General features: G+C 50.2%; 2 protein-coding genes across 4 annotated transcripts; both read right to left on the bottom strand.

The window, feature by feature from the left end:
* Positions 1-1,755: 1,755 nt before the first annotated feature.
* Positions 1,756-11,011, bottom strand: LOC106751553. The gene is made up of 5 exons (XM_014632455.1): positions 10,689-11,011; positions 4,773-4,915; positions 4,326-4,475; positions 4,023-4,178; positions 1,756-3,888 (listed from the first exon to the last, which is right to left on the bottom strand). The coding sequence occupies exons 2-5, from the start codon at positions 4,912-4,914 to the stop codon at positions 3,854-3,856; spliced, it is 483 nt and encodes a 160-aa protein (XP_014487941.1). The 5' UTR covers position 4,915; positions 10,689-11,011; the 3' UTR covers positions 1,756-3,853.
* Positions 11,012-11,547: 536 nt separating this feature from the next.
* On the bottom strand, positions 11,548-16,773 carry LOC106751561 (PAB-dependent poly(A)-specific ribonuclease subunit PAN3). 3 transcript variants are annotated; one of them, XM_014632465.1, is made up of 9 exons: positions 16,442-16,771; positions 15,314-15,570; positions 14,936-15,229; positions 14,326-14,701; positions 14,110-14,226; positions 13,776-14,015; positions 13,328-13,610; positions 12,561-12,915; positions 11,548-12,435 (listed from the first exon to the last, which is right to left on the bottom strand). In XM_014632465.1, exons 2-9 carry the CDS (start codon positions 15,389-15,391, stop codon positions 12,319-12,321), a joined length of 1,860 nt encoding a protein of 619 aa, XP_014487951.1. In that variant the 5' UTR covers positions 15,392-15,570; positions 16,442-16,771; the 3' UTR covers positions 11,548-12,318. The 3 variants fall into 3 exon arrangements, with proteins under 3 accessions (XP_014487951.1, XP_014487953.1, XP_014487952.1); XM_014632467.1 differs by having other exon boundaries at positions 14,969-15,229; positions 16,442-16,770; XM_014632466.1 differs by lacking the exon at positions 15,314-15,570 and having other exon boundaries at positions 16,442-16,773.
* Between the last annotated feature and the right edge of the window lie 108 nt (positions 16,774-16,881).

The raw sequence follows: 16,881 nt of genomic DNA, 5'->3' as shown, positions 1-16,881 counted from the left end.
AGGGCTCTTTCTCCCGTTGTAATAGCGATCGATATTCGTTTCTCTCATCGAAAAATGTGGAATGGGAAAGGGAGGGAGTAGGGGACAAATAAGTAATAATAATACGTGACGATTTAAGATACAATTCGCGGCGTCGATCGCGTCGCTCCGCGGCTCCTCCGAGATCGAGGCACCGCCGCCAAGCAGGGGTGCGCTCGCGCGCACCCTCCCCGGCGGGTCCTCAGTTATTAATTATCGAAAGATCTGAAAAATTAGTCTCTAGGTTTATACTGATGTATCTTCTATCATGCTATGTTACAATGCGATTAAAACACGGAGAGCCTCCATGCGAGCTCCACACAGAGAAGTCAAGCACGACAGCCGTTACACCTGTTCCACACTGAGCGGTAATTGCGACGCGCGATCGGAGATCGCTTCGAGAGAAAGATAACGCGCTATCTCGTCGTCGGGAATCGCGTCGACGGGGGTGAAGAACCCCGGAGAACCGGAAGAACGAGCGTCACGTGCATCCGTGTCGAACACGACGACGACGATGAGTCGAGCGCTTCCGCGAGGGAAGGGAGAAAAATACCCCGCGGGAACGAGACTGCACTCTGTCGCGCGTGTAATTAACATTCATTGTACAATAGATGTTAACGTTCATTAGACACTTAATGCTTTCAACCGGCACATCCACGCGAGTTCCACGGCGACGACGACGGCTGGCCGGCCGCGTTTCTCCTCGACGGCATCGCGCGAGCTGTCGTCTTCGCGCGAGCCACCCTCCGGGCTGGACGACGGGGACGACGAGTGAGATTCGTACCGGTTGAAGGATTAATAAGGGACAGCAATGAGAAGAGTCCATAGAACAGAGATAACGCTATCTTAGTTTATCGATAGGGATTCCGTGTCGCTTTTCGCGTTATGATGATATGCTGTTGATGCTGAAGAGCTAGAGCTAGGCGCTCGGCACGCGCACACGAGCGCGCATCACTGCGTGCGATTACGCGAGCGCACATCCTCTTATCACATCGGTCCCGGAGACCAATTCCTCGAGGGAGAGATCCTCCGAGTCCCGGGCGTGACGGAAGGCCGCGCGAAACTCCCCGGGAATCTCGCGGGATCCGCCAGCTCCGCCGAGGGAGTTCGCGCGGAAGCGAACGCTCCGTCGCTCAGGGACTCGAGGCGAGGATCCGCGTTCCTACGCGCGTAATATCTTGGGAAATATTCGCGTAATACGCACCGCTACGCACCGTGAGATGGAATACTCGCTCCTTCTCTTTCTGTCTACACAGAAAAAATAGTCCTATATGTAAATCGATGATAAATATTCTCATATATAAGCAAGAATATTATAATAATATATTATAACATTATATAATATTGTATTATCAGAATATAATATTATATATTGTAATACAATATTCTTAGGAGACTTTTAGTCTTGAATTGAGCGCAAGTAATACTTGCATCAATACAAATTCAATCAAGACCAAACATTTTCTAAGGAGATTGTAATATTCTTGCTTATATATGAGAATATCCACATTGATTTTTGAGACTTATTTTTTTTCCGTGTACCTATCTATTTATCTTTGCTCGCATTGCTGCACGCAGCCCGACGCACTTTTCGCGATACATCGTTCGCTCACCCGCACGCACCAATGCCGAGCGCGCGAACAGCTGAACTTTTTTCCGCCATCCGAAGTCCGTCTGTGTATATACCTAAGGACTTAAAAACAAATACAATCTCGTATGCGGGGAAGAAGGATTTGATTTTTTTTTTGGTGGCATCGAAAGGATATCCAGTGATCTCTCTTTTTCTCTCTTTCTTTCTCTCTCTCTCTCTCTCTCTCTCTCTCTCATTCTCTTGCTCTCTTTTTCTCTCTCTTTCTCCGTCTCTCGCACACAGGCGAGCGAGTGCGAATCGCTCGACGAGACGACGAGACGGTGAGTTTATTTTAGTTTGATTTTCATGCTCATTGGCTTGCGAGTTTCCGTATTGCCGGTTATCACTTGGTACATTATTATAAACGTTAACTGCGAATATTAACACCGGAACGTGACGACGTCCTGTCGAGAGGGGCGCGGAGGATTCCGGGAGAATTTATTAGGCACGCGCGCGAACATTCTGCTATTTTCATCGTTTTTTCTCGTCCTTCTTCCTAATCCCTTCTTTCTTTCTCTCTTTCTTTCTTATTTCCTCATCCTGATCCTCATTACCTCGGCAAACGTTCACCTTTTGATGCGGCTCTTTTGATCTTACTTCGTTCTCTCTTGCCTTTTTGATCCGTACGTTTTTTTGATCATCGAAATCTTTGATTGACCGTTCGGATATCCCGTTGCCGGAATGCCGGTTCTTCAACGCTTTCACGCGCATCCTCAAATCCTCGTTATCAATCTGAATTGTCGAACCTTCGCGACGGCGTAATAATTGTCGGAATATCTCGCGCACGTTACATGAGGACACAGTTACTTTGAACACCGAACACTGTATATTTATGTCACAATCGAATGAAAGCCGTTTATGTATGACAAACATTGTACATGATTCCTTTTTTTTCCCTTTTCAAGAGGATCTCAGCAGCTAAGGGGAGTCTCACCGCTGTGTTTCTTGATATATAATGAACAAGAATAATACAATAATATATTAATAATGTTATAATAATAAAATAAAATAGTAATATATATTCGCTGCGGGAAGACGAGAGAACAGCTTTGGCAGACGATCTTCTTACCTTCCTCTGCGAACCTCCGAAATTGTCGGCTGTTTTCTAGAGTTCGGGGGAGTTCTCTACACGCGCGCTCTACATCGTCAATCGATCAGCCAGTGGTGCAGACTTTTGCAACAATATGCTATGGGGACAGAGGGACGCGGGACGTCGACGTTCGAGTCCTCGTTATCTCTTTGGACTTCCGAATTTATTCGGGAAGATTTCGCGTCGTCATTAAAGAGAGAGAGAGAGAGAGAGACAGAAAGAAGGCCTTCCTCTTTCTTTCTCTTTCTCCCTTCTCCATCGTGAAGGATTCGCGTTGAAATATTCTCGATCGCGCAAGCTACACCACTGTGCGTTCGACCAACACACCCTGACGCTGACGACACGTCTAACTTTTCGTCATCACGATGAACGTGTTACATATCGGTTCCCAATCGATTCTCCGGCTGATTGCACGGCTTAACCCTCCCGAGATCTTGCCGACGTGCCATTTTTAGAAAACCACCGCGCGATCAATAACTTCGCTCTCTTTCTCTCCTACTCTCTCTCTCTCTCTCTTTCTCTCAACAAGGGAAGTTGTCGCGAATTATGTCAACGGGTTAGATAGAGAAGAACAAGCTCCTGCGACGAGCGAGACTAAGACGAAGGAAAGAGGCTCTCTTGGAGCTGGGATTTTCTCTTGTTTCCTCTTTCGGATCTACGGTACGCGACTACGACGCGCGGTAACGGTACGTCAGCGCGATCCTGGTAGGGTTAGTAACCTCCGCCAAGAAGCGGAAGCGATGATCACCGAGACGCGCACACCATCCCGAATCATTAACAGTAATTAACTCGTTATAATTAACCGACGGCAGCGCACCCTGAAAACACGGTCGGGCAGCAACGGTCCGTGCGGTCGCTGCGTGCCGAAATGCATGATTCCCAGGCAGTATGTGTGTTGTGTGTATGCGTTGTATGTGTATTCTGTGTGCGCGTGTACGTGTTCGTGTGCGTAAACGGCTGCTTCGACAGTGGTGGTTCCGCCGCCATCCAAATTCGTGCGCCCTGCCTCGCAATCAATTGGCGACTGGATAAAGGATCGAGAAGATAAGGGTCGAGGAGACGAGAGTGCGCTTTCGTTGCCCGATTAGAGGAGACGATTGGAGATTGGCGGATGATTACTGCTTGCCCGACTTCTTGTTCGACCTCTCGCCTGCAAAGAGAAGCGAAGGATTGCGGATGCAATCGTCATTCTATTTTTTTCTTTCTCTCTCTCTCTTTCTCGCGCGCACGCGACCGGTTCACGCGCGATAATTGATCGATACAAGTGGAATAAATGGCAGTTACCTTTGGCGGACTTTTTGGTGTTGGTCTCCTGTTTACACCTCTTGGTGAGCCGTCGCGTCTTCTCGCAGGTTGCGTCGCTGTTCGCTTTCAAATTATCGATTCTCGTCATCATCTGATTCACGCATCCGCTCCACGTTCCTTTCTCGTATCGACACGCTGCGGTCAACAGTCGGTTAGAAAGAAGGGTGAAATAGGGACGCGCCGTCTTCCTCGCAGCACCGTTGTCGTCGCATCGATAGTACCACAACGATGATGACGACGACGGCGCCGGCGGCCGGTGTTAATCACGAGCGCGTCACTCACCTTTCTTGCACTTCTTCTGGATAATCTTGGTCTGCTCGCAGGACTTGTCGCCCTTCTTGAGGCTCAGGGTGCGCGACCGCGTGTTGGTGTTCGGGTCGCATTCCGACCATTGACCCTTCACGTATCTGCACGACGAGGAGCCGCCGGATGCTGCGTCAGCGAGATGCGAAACGTCAATAGAAACAATTGGACGTAACGTCGATCAAGTGAATAGAGAGAAACTTTTCGAGACAAGCAGCGACTTAATTACACCGTCCACGGGCATGCCGTGTTCACACACATACATACATACATACATACACACACACACACATGCACGCACGCACGCGTGCAAACAGCCAACAGCCAGCCAACCAACCAGTCAGTTCACAGACGCGCGCGCTTGGCTCCGAGTAACATCGCGGTCGCAAAAAAGTAACGGATTAATTGCAAAAAGGGGGAACTCACTTCGCTCGTTAGTGCCGCGCACCGACCGCACAAGGACCTCCTTGTCGTCCTCTTCCCACAGTCCATCACTTTCCGCTCGTGCGGTCGTAAGGATCATCGACAGGGCGATGGCCGCGAAAAGCAAGCTCCAGCACAGCTTCATTCTGCCGGTAGAAAAAAAAAGAACGAGGACGCCTCGTTAAAGCTTCACCCTTAATTAGAATCGTTTCGTTTATTACACGGAGCGCGATACGAGCCGACGGATTGTTACACGCGCACTAGTCGGAAAATATCTTTCAACGGCCGCTGATAGGCTCGACAGATTGATACATATATATATATACATACATATATATATAAATACGAACATATCATATGATACGCAATCAAAACGTACAAGGGGAGCATAATGAACTTATGATTCAGCTGTGAGAGCTGATTCGTCCGGACGATTCGTAGTATTATCTGCTTTCCTGAATAGAGGTGCTTCCTTATCTTATCGCCGAAACGCGCTGCTGTTGTCGCAATGACGACGATGACAACAAGCGCAGGAGGACGTGTAGCCACCGATGCGAGAAAATTCGTCGCAGAAGGCTCGCGATAATCTCACGACAATCACCAAAAATTTCCCCTTTGCGGCGCGCTTTAATTAGCGCGAGTTCCTCAGATCGCTAATTAATACGTTAATTCGGCGATAACGGCGACAGCAAATTCCGTTCGAGAGCGATCGATGAATCGAGTATTATACCGAATAGAGAAAGAGAGAGAGAGAGAGAATCAACGAGCACACTGAGTCGTCGAGCGCGATAAGTTTCGCGCAGTGGCGCCCGCTTATTTTTCTTTTCCTTTTCGTCTCGTTTCCTTCTTTTTCCCAGAAACGCCGAGCTCGAGCTTCGATTTTCGCGAGGTCTTTTCACGCACGGTACCTCACACGAGGACGATGGTGAGGATGACGACGACAACGGCAGAGCGGCGTCAACGTTAATTAAAACGGTCCGTCAATCTTTATTAAAACGGTCCGTCATCGCCGATAATTCACGATTCACACGGCGCGAAGAACCGACAAACCGACGAGAGAGAGGGGAGGGGAGGCAAAGGAATGAGGGCACAAAGGCCGAGCGTCGCGACGTCGACGTTGAATTTCGCGGAATCCCAGCTGGCGTTCGTTAACGCGCGGTTATTAAACTTTTCGGGGCGATGCGCTCCGCTCTCGTTAAGATTCATTGCGATTATCTCGAGCTCCGAGTTGACGAGCGCTCGCACGAGTCGGTGACAAGTGGTTCTTAACGAGAACCGCAAAGGATAATTAACTGCAGCCGTGCGATCGCTCCCGCTTTGCCGAGCTCGTCGCCGAGCCGAGCTGCGAACAAAGTCACCGGAGAAACTGAGCCCGGAGGAGGACAAGGAGCTCGACGAGCGAGCGGCGACATTCTGAAATTTTACACCATCGCCGTCGCCGCACTTTTGCGATCCCCGCTTGTCCCCGAGTACTCGTCCGAGCCATCGACCTCGTCCTAATAATCTCTCCTGCGTTTCCGTGATAGTTGCGTGGCCTCCTCGCCTCGGCTCCGATAACGAGAACTCCGACGCGCTGCAGCTGACAACGAAGTTGTCCGACCGACAAGTCCGAATTGGACGTTGCATTCTTCGGACGCGATCGGTGAAATGAAGATGGACAGAGACAAAGAGAGAGAATGAGTCTCTCAATTAAAAGGACCCATTCCGCTGTCGCGCAAATCCGCTGAAAGACGGCTATTTGCACCGGCCGACGCTGCTACGGTCCAGCGTGCGGAAGCTGAGGATTGATTTATCGGAGGGTGTGCGGCGCGATATAAGCACGCATAAGCGATCGGCTCAAGGTCTTTTCTTACATCGATGCTCATCGCTTTGCGCGCGAACGAGATGCGCGGAAATCGCAGCCTGCACCAAGGCCGCGGTGCTAATTACCGGCGATAAGTCGGCCGTGTCACCGAGCGATCGGGGATTGAAGGTGATGAGCGGGAGGTGGGGGGCAATTCGGCGACCGAGACACTTTCATCGTGACGGATTATTCTCCGTCGTCAAGCACGCGAATAAACAGCCGCATAATCTCAGCCGAGCTCGCTAAGCCTCCGCGAGCTGCGTATTCAAAATTCAAAGGCACAGAGACTTGAACAAGGGGTTAGAGGGGGGACCCCGGGAACTTGAAAGCCCCGAAGATCCCGGCACTGGGGGAGCCCGGAGGATCAGAGGAGAGCCGAGACGCGAGATCCCGGAGATACGAGGAGAGATTAAAGTTCAAGTCCGAGAGGATTCGCGGACGACGCGGGGCGCGAGTACAGAGAGAGATCACCATCCGGGGAACATCTCGTCTCGGACCTGTCGGTGGAGAGAAGAGCGAACGGTCGCTTTCTTTCGCTACTCCAGAAGAAGAGGCCCGGGAGTGCCGAGAGAGAGAGAGAGAGACGTGCTGGCGGTTTCGCGAACGGCTGGTTACGTCGCACGCAACGCGCGCAGAGCGTGTCCTTACGGTCATTCTCTCCATTAGTCGGCATTGAAACAATCAGCACTCGTCCAATCTTCCTAGACCACGACGGGGCAATATCGGCTCTCCTCCCCTCACCAAGAGAGAAAGAGAGAGCGAAAGAGGCAGAGATCCCCCTACCCTTTCCCTCGGCTCGTGTTCAAACGATCGCGGGGAAAATCGTCCGCGGCCAGCCGGGATTGACGGGAATTGACGAAATTATCGTCGCGTCGGATACGCCGGACGCGGATGAGACGGCGAGCGGACGTTGCCTCGTCGAAGTTCGCCGTCGATCTTATTGTCGCTGCGACGTCGCGACGCAGAGGAGGAACGGGCGGGCGGGAACGGCGAGGGAAGGTGAGAAGGCGCGCGAACGGAGCGAGAAGAAGAGGAGAGAAGGGAACTGGAGAGAGCGAAAGGGAGAGAGAGAGAGAGAGAGAGAGAGAGAGAGAAGAAGAAGGACGGAGATATCAGGCAGCAAAGCAGATAATATGTCGTCGAATATAGACCGGCGGGGACACGCGGTCGACATATCCGAGCAAGGGGACGTTGCCCGATGTCCAGATATACGCTGGTCTCACGAAAGTCCTCGCGCGCGCGCGCGCGCTCGCTCGACTTGCCGCGAGCCTTGCCTCGCTTTTTGCTTTTCACGCGGACGTTTCCGAAGTTGGTTTTCACGCTTTCAGGCGACACTTCCAGCCTCTCTCTCTCCCTCCCTCTCTCTCTCTCTCTCTCTCTCTCTCTCTCTCTCTCACACACGTTCTCTTCCCCCTGAAAAATGAAATTTTTATTTCAACGATCTCTCTTCTTTTTCCACTTGTCCGACCGGCGGCTGAAATGGGGACGTTGATATGTTCCCGACGTTGAAAATTAAAGAGCTTGAGATAAACACGACTCGCTTATCGCTCCTATCTTCGGCACGTCCGTATTGGTAAACAAGATTTATTTGGTCAATTTTTTTTGTACCACGTAAGGGAGATACGGGTAATAAAGAAAAACTGTCGGGCACACCGAGAGAGAGAGAGAGAGAGACTCTCGGTATTGTTGGCGAAATATCGCGCATGTTAAAAATATAAAACTATTCTCGGGAGAGCGCGTAAGAACGTAAGCGCGTTCAGCGTAATTTATCAATAGAGAAAAATAAGCACCGTGTAGATAAAGCACGACGTTGCCGTGTATGCGATCTCTCGCGCGCGATATCGGGCTAAAAGGCTGACGGCATGAATTAAAACGAAACAAACGTCCTAGAAGCGTGATTCACGTCGCTCTTTGTTACCGTCATTTATTAAGGAGCGCGCACCTTTCCGCGCTGCTGCGACCGACCGATGCCCCAGATGGAATAGAAATGTGACGATGACGTCGAAATAACGAGAAAATGATTATAAAAACTTACTTTTCGACGTCATCGTCATTTTCTGTTCCACCTGGGACGCGGGGAATCTCGAGATCGGTGTCCCGTCGATGTCGCTTGAATCCTCCCGCCCACATAAGACAGAAGATTTTTATTCCCCCAAAGCCACACGTGATTCTCCGGGACAAAACGCGAATTCTTTCGGACTCTTTTCGAACGTGCTCGGAACTTTGCCGCATCAAGAGAAAGAGACAGAAAGAGGGGAGGGAGAAAACACTGTTGTTCTCCTACCAGAATCTTTTCCCTCGCGAGGAACTCGGAAACTTAACTGAACTTAGAACTTTGATTGTTTTAAACTCGCACGAGGCGGCGGAGGAGGCGGGAGAGGGAGGAAGGGAAAATACTATTTTGATTCCGTCAACTTTTACGTACTGCCGCATGTTACACGCGTAACACCATCGGCGCGTATCAGCCGCCGCCGATTTTATCGTTTCATAATGAATAGAAGACCGGTTGATTTTTTAAATCAGCGCCAGACGATGGAACGGAAATATCAAGTCACATAAATAAACCGCCCTTCGACCTTTCCTCAGTCTTCCTCGACGCTCTCTCTCTCTCTCTCTCTCTCTCTCTCTCTCTCTCTCTCTCTCTCTCTCATCGACGACTCTACAGGTCGGTCGTGGAGTAATACAAAAGTAATTTGCCATTCACCGACCGTGTCTCTCTCGTTTTACGCTCGTTCATCCTGCAGAACCTGATCTAATATCCTCCTCCTCATCCTTTTTTCCTGTTTCTTTCTTTTCCTTTCTCCCCCACTCACCCTCGTACATTTGTACGAGACCGGAGCGGAGCGATAATTAACGAGATCTCGGGACGCGAAGTGGAAGCGTACGGGGAAGCTGAGTCCTGGGAGGCATAAGAAACTAGACGCGTCGCCTAGAAACGAGCTAACTGGTAGCTAGGCTAGCTACTAGCTTTCGGCCTCTCGGCGCAATTGCGCTCCGGCGCAAACGCAATGCGCTTATAAATAGCTCGAAAATGAGGGGTTAAAAGGTTACGGCGTGTCTGCCGCCGCCGCCGTTTGCGGTCCTTAAAAAACCTCCTGTCGCTTTAACCAGACCCACGCGGTGGTAGAAAGTAACGAGGACGAATTAGCCGTTTATTGTTTCGTTCTCGTCGGCCTGCGCGTCGTCTCGGAATTGTTGACCGGAATCTCGCCGCCCTCGTGTGTGTTGGTACGCGCGCGGCTCTCTCGGCTCGGCCCGTATTATGGCCGGAGATCTGACGTTGGAAAAAAAGAGAAACAAAACGCCGGAGAACGAGATGGGAACGCGCAAACGGGACGCGACGAGAGCGGGAGATGATCGCCCGCCAACCTGCGGATTTTCAAGAGCGTAATAAGAGAATTTCCCACCCGATATCGCATCGTCGATAACCGTTTTTCCACGGAACGGCTCCCGCAATCTCTCCCTCTCTCTCTCTCTCTCTCTCTCCCAATTGCCTTCCAACCGCGAAAGCTATCGGCTCATCGAGATAGCGTTTTTTAACGCCTTATCTTCGATTTTATCTGGTCCCTGAAATAAATTCCCCATGTTGTTACATCGGTCGCTCATCGTTCCTCCTCTCCGCTCGCTCGAGCAGCGACGAGCGCCGAAGAAGCGACCCGAGGACGGTCGGAGTCGCGCGTCGGCGGCGTCGAAGGGCCGAATATCGAGGATCGCTGAGGAGGATAAAAAGCTCGGCTAAGAGAGCGCGCGCGGGGCGCCAGTGGAACGAAAGGAGCCATCGATCGTCCCCGTCGACAAGAGAGGCACGCGCGCACGCTGGAAAAGCTAGACGTTACGGTGCCTCCTCGGTCCTCTTCCTCGGCTACCCGGGGCTATCGGTTGGTCGCACGCGCGCGCACCACTGGATAACCGCCGGAACGGCTCGCGGAGAGCAGCGCAAAAAATCCACGGCGATTCTCTCCGCGTCTCGGAGAGCCGTGAGATTCAGGGGCGGGTCTGNATCTCTCTCTCTCTCTCTCTCTCTCTCTCTCTCTCTCTCTCTATCTCTCTATCTCTCTTTCTCGCGCGAGACTCACCTGCTGCTACAGGGATGACGACGACGACGAACGCACGCACGATCGGCTCTCTTCTAAACGCGCTTCCTGGTCGGGTCCGTGTGTGACTACGAAGACGACGCTAGGAAGGAGGGTACGTTCTCGAGGACGCTCTCGGCGAACAACGGACGATCCGCTCGCTCTCTCAGTCCGTGATGCGGCTGCGTGCACTGCGAGTGATGATCAGCGCGACGAAACAGCGGATACCTCTCGCTACTCCCGTGCCTCGACGTTGCGATGCCGTCGACTACTACTACGTGTTGCTGCTGCCACTGGCACTGCCGCGAACAGAGTCATCCCCCTCCCGCCCCCTGCTTCCCTCCATCGGGCGGTCGGTCGGTCGCGAGTCCGGCATCCCTCGGGCACCACGCATATCCTCCCCGCTCCGTCGTCGATCTTCCCCTTCCGTCGCCGTGGACCGCCACTCTCTTCGCCGTCGTCATGGTGATCATCCCTCCTAGAGGAAGAGAAAGATGATTGGTTAAATAGAGATAGAACATGCCGAGGGGGAGAGAGAAAGAGAGAGAGAGAGAGAGAGAGAGAGAGAGAGAGAGAGAGAGAGAGAGAGAGAGAGCATCGTACAGGACGTTCCAAAATCGAGTCGGGATCTAATCGCCCCCCGAAGCGGTTTTATACGTCGCAGAAAGTGATATCGATAAGTGAGATTCCGAGAACGCAGGCGGCTGATAAGAGGGGCCCGCGACTGATGATAGATTGGATGATAGGTGTGAGATTGTACGTGGTGAATAATATTTTTATGAGGAAAAACGTCGCGCTCGAAAGAGGATACGGGAATCTAACAATGTCGTCGTCGGCAGGAAACAAATAATCACAACGTTAATTAGTATTGCTTTCAAAAATAAACATTTATTTCAAAATTAATGCTTACCAACTGTATCCTAGAAACTAAGGTCTCTATCCTAGACACCGAGCGTGTTTAGGTGTTTTTTTTTCTTCTTAAGATTTCTTAAGAAATCATTGCATTATTAAGTTGTGTACAATTTTGTATAGTACCGTAATGGGCTTACACGAGCCCAATCGCCATCAAAATCACATGATTTCCTTCGCGCACTTCAAGCTTCCAAGAGATCAGAACTCCAAAGATCTAAGGATCAATAGGTAGAAGAATTTGAAGATTTCGAGTCGTCGGACCACGAGAATCCGACGATTCGAAGGGCCCCAAAGTCCAATGATGCGAGGATTCTAAAATCCAGAGATCAATCGACCCCGACTGACAACGCACGGAGGTCTCCAAGGTCTAAAGATCCTAAGATCCGAACTGGAAAATCCAATAACCCAAAGAGACTTGAGGATCTATAGATCCTCTAGACTTAAACACCCGAAGGTTTTAACGCCTTACATTCTAAATGCAACGCATGTACCATGCGCTTCGCGTACCTAATTGATTCGACGATCAAAATCATGTATACAAAAAACCGAGTTGCGCGTTATTATTTCTTACCATCAAACACAATTCGACAAATCTCACTCTCCAGTATCTCAATAAAAATTAAAATGATAGTACCGCTAAATGGTGATATCACATTTATGGTTCGGAGTACGCGCTGTCGGACCTCGTCCAGAGGAACGTTTCCAGAAAGCTCTCTGGGCCTTAGACAGCGTCCCTTGCAGCTTGTACCAGTTCTCCAAATGACGTTTCCAGAAATCCCCGTAGTTCCGCGTAAGTTACAACTAGAACACTCTGTTCATCTCGAGACATGAGACATATCTGAAATCATTTTTTTGCAACATGTTAATATGATACACATACCATATATGTCGACGAATTTATATATATATATATATATATATATATTATATAAAACTTTATCCGTCTCTTCTTTTGACGTTTACCTTGTCCATCGAGCCCGAGTCGAGCTTATTTAAACAAGCTACAACGTGCGCCATATCTAGCCAGGGTCTACCATCAGCTGTCACTTGGTGAAACACATAGTCCCTAAATAATTTGAGCATGTAGCGGTCGCCCGTTTCTGCCCACGAGGGGTCCATGTTGAGCTCCGGCCTTTCGTTAATGGTCGCCAACTTGACCAACAGTCTAAACAGTCTCCCGTTCTCCAGTTCCTTGGCAAGTTCGTTCTCCAGAACGTCGGATTGTAACTGGGCAGCGTCTAGTTGCGTATAAAATCGTGCACCAATCATCGGCATGAGATCTGTAACGCTCTTACGAGGTTGATTCGACAGCAAATATCTGAAAAAAATCGAATATTCTCCGTCAGGTCAAACGCGATAAATCCAAATCGACAAATGTGGATCCACGAAAGGTATCGTATTTTCGAGTTAAACGATGTACCAATGAAAATTTGGCTTGCCTTATCAATCTTACTTTTATTAGGCTAAAAATAATCGAACGTGGTTGGTCAATTTGTTTACTGCTTGCGTCTTAAAGCAAGATTGTGGACAAGAGGTGAGACCTAAGCTTTGAGCTTTAAACCGTGAGAAACTGATCAATTACAATCGATTATTTTTCTCATATTCGACTGTGATTGATCAATTTTTTTACAGCTTAAGGCTTAGAACTGAAATCTTACGTTTCAAATTCTCATTGTAGACACCGCTTTACCGCGTCTGTCAATGCGAAGGAATCACAAATTTCCACCTACAGGATGAGGTTTCGAAGGTCAGTTGAGTAGGAACGTGTGATGAGCTCAATGGAGGCTGACATATTGTCGCGATGGACGGCGATGAGACTCCGACACGCTAACGCTAGAACCAACTTGCCGAGCGCTACCAAATCCTCCTGCTGATAATGCGGGACGAGCGCGAGCGGGTTCGCGGCGTTTCCGTCGTGAGTGACCACATCCGGAATGGAGGCGCAACTCAGACGGAGCCGCGTCTGTGATGTAAGTAATACTTTGGTGGGGTCTAAGCATCTGTACGCCAAGCCTATAAAAATGAATTACCTATCAGGCTGGCTGGGTTAAAATTAAACGAGCCGGGTGAATCTAGCGAGACGACGATTCAACATGCGATTGCTCCAGTTGGCGCGATAAAAGACACTCATTGTGTCTGTCCCTGGAGAAAACACATGAACGAGGATGCGATACTAACCAGCGGCGTGGACAACACGAAATGCGGCAGTGAGTTGAATGATATAGCTCCAAATAACACTTTCCGGTAACATGCTACTGTGCTGTTGCCTTAGAATAGTGTTCTTTGTGTGACTATAAGGTCGATGGCCGTTTGGATCCGACGAGAATGGATCGGTGTAACCGTTCAATTCGGTCGACGCAAAATGCTTGTTCAGCAACGTTTCCGATGCGGGATGATAGTCGTATACGAAAACCATGGCTGGAAGAAAGAGAGGAGATCGACGTGAGATTGACACGCGAGGCGACACGATACGCGAGACGATATAACGTTGATGTGGCCGATGAATACAGACAATGATCACCGAACGCTTTAGTAGTGAAGACTTCCCTCAGCTGAACCAGATTTGCGTGTGACAGTCGCTTCCACATGTCAACTATTACCATACATTTCGTGTTGGCAAGTCGAAAATCTAAAAACAAACCGACGATTGTTCCAGTCAGCATGTGGCACAACGTATGATATGTAATCGGGATTCTGTGGAAGAAAGAAACGAGATAGAGAAACTCACCGTGTATACGACGCAGACAGTATCGAGTACCGTTCTTGATACTGGTGGCCTTGTACGTGGAGGTTTGATATCCGAGCACTGTCGAGGCGGGTTTATGAATTGGCTCCAGGGGACACAGCTCGTGATAATTGTCAACCTCGTTAGGTAAGTCGGGAAATCGTACTATGTCAGGCTGTGCTAATGTCAATGCGTTCTTTTGCAAGATGTCCAGTCGCAGACTTTCGCTCACAAAGAAGCTAGGGGCAGCCTGAGGGGGTGGTGTGGAGGGAGCGGAGGAATTGTTTGACGAGGGCGGCTTGGGAGCTTTCACCGGTTGTAGGTGCGAGGGTGTACCTGGATAGACATAACCGATCTGCCCTGTCCCTACCTGTCCAATCTAATGAAATAAAATAAGAACGAATAAGGATTACGTTACAAAGTTTCTCGCGTAGAGAGAGAGAGAGAGAGATTAAAAAAAATATATATATATTAAAAAAAATATATATATATACAAACATATAACTTTCATTCTCCGAACATATCGATGTTAGATTGACTTTGTACCTCATAATACGTTATATGTTTAGATAGTACATATGTACAGCTTGTGTACAAGCTGGTATATACATACAGCTTGTGCATAAGCTTGCGTTGAGAGGCTTACCGCCTCGGTTCCATCGTCGCCTGCGACAGTGTCAGTAGTGGCATTTCCAACATAAAAGTACATAGTGCCACCTACATTCTCCTGAGAGTGCGTGTAGGAATTGTTAAAGAGATTCGGCGAGCTGCTATTGCTACCTGTAAGGCCTCTTCCTGGCACAAATTCGGGACTGGCAGTTACCTTCTTTTGTGAGTCCAACGACAGATTGCACAAGTGCTTGGTTACCGAGGTTGTGCTCAATCCTGTACCAGGACTCTGGCGACTCTGCAACAAAGGAGGAGAGACATGCCAGGATTGCCTAAAAGTACCTTTCTGTTATTGCACACTAATGCAAAAGTAATAAGCTACCATGTAGGTAGCAAGCTTGGACTCCGATGGAACTCCGTTTGTTTGAGGAGTGTACGCAACAAACAACGATGGGTCCATCGCTTCTTCGACCAATGCATTTACTACTTTCGTTCTTATCTTTGACCCTTGCTTCCTGTATTGTCTTTAGATAAATACATGCACTCCTCCCTTACACAGACTCTCACACAGCGTAGACTACTTTGGGACTTTCTCCTTTCAACTTTGTAGACATAAATTGGAGTCTCTGCCTTCTCAGTCTGTAACATGCTTGCAAGACCGTGAATTAAAGTACTCTCAAAATCATGTAATTATAAGTCGGCCCGATTAAACGCGCTCTCAGCTACTAGTATTAACGTCCATTTGATCAATGTTTCTCATTCTCTCGACGATTCTCTTTGTCGGGACTCTACGACCGAACTGAACGCAGCGGCACAAAATGTACTCGGCGTTCACTTCGCGCGCGGTCCGTTACTCTTTCTTTCTTCTCTCCCAAAAGCGAGCGGAAGAAAAAAAAAACTATATCCGTAGCGAACGTTGCACCGCGGACAATAGAGCGGCTTGACAACAAATAGCGCTCGCGCTCGGTGCTCGCGAGCCAATTCTTGACAGAATCACCTGCGATCTCCCGGTCGGGACGCAGGTTCATGAGGCGACGATCGCGCGACGCGGCGTACTCGGCCGAGAGAATCGCGAGCGAACGACGTACAACGACGCGACGAGGGCTCGGGACGCCGGAATGGCGTACGAAAATAAAGGGAAGAGCGCAGCAATGGCAGCTGATTTTGACAACAGACTGACGGGAAAGCGCGCGGCGGTGTCGACGGCGCGATTCTACCTGGACCCGCGGAACGTCGTGCGCGCGCGCGCGACAGAGAGATGGACGCGTGAACGCCGTCCGGAGCGCGCGCGAGAAGCTGGAACGCCGTCGAACCGCCGCCGCCGACATAACCAATTCACGCTGTCACCGTCCGCCGCTCTGTCGGTGGCCGGCGACGCAACGGCGCGGAAATTCCCGTCGTCGTCGTCGTTGTTGAACAAACGGACGGACAAACGGACGGGTGGACGAACGAACAGACGGAGGCGGTCGTCGTCCTCCTTCGGCGCTCGTCGTTTCAACAAAGTTCTTACACAGATCGGAGCAAGGTGGCAGTACACTGGGTCACTGCATCTTTCCATTCGGCAGGCCAAGGTGAAAACGCGGCCCGCTCCGTATACTCCGCCTCGGACAGTTGTGCTTTCGTGCGTGTTTACGGTGCTACTTCTCTTTCCCCTACTTCGGGCCACCTCTTGACTCTCCTGTTGTATGCCGTATCGTACGTCGCCGTTGCCGCCTCTCTTCACCCCCTGCTCGCCGCCTAGCCTTCCATCTTTGTCGTCCCCCTCGCAAAAGCGCGCGCTCCCGCCAGCCGACTCGGTCCTTCGATCGCAGCTGTCCTGCGACGGCTGTCTCCGGATGCGTAGGAGAATGGCGGCGAACGGGAATCACACAAGCGCGACAGTTTGAAACGACCGAATCGCCCACGAATGACGGAGAGGGCGACGCGGGGAGGGGGGGGGGGGCCTTTATC

The sequence above is a fragment of the Dinoponera quadriceps genome, unplaced genomic scaffold, assembly GCF_001313825.1.
Source record: "Dinoponera quadriceps isolate SergipeBrazil2010 unplaced genomic scaffold, ASM131382v1 scaffold46, whole genome shotgun sequence".
NCBI lineage: Eukaryota > Metazoa > Arthropoda > Insecta > Hymenoptera > Formicidae > Dinoponera > Dinoponera quadriceps.
This window is presented reverse-complemented; position numbering and strand designations above follow the sequence as displayed.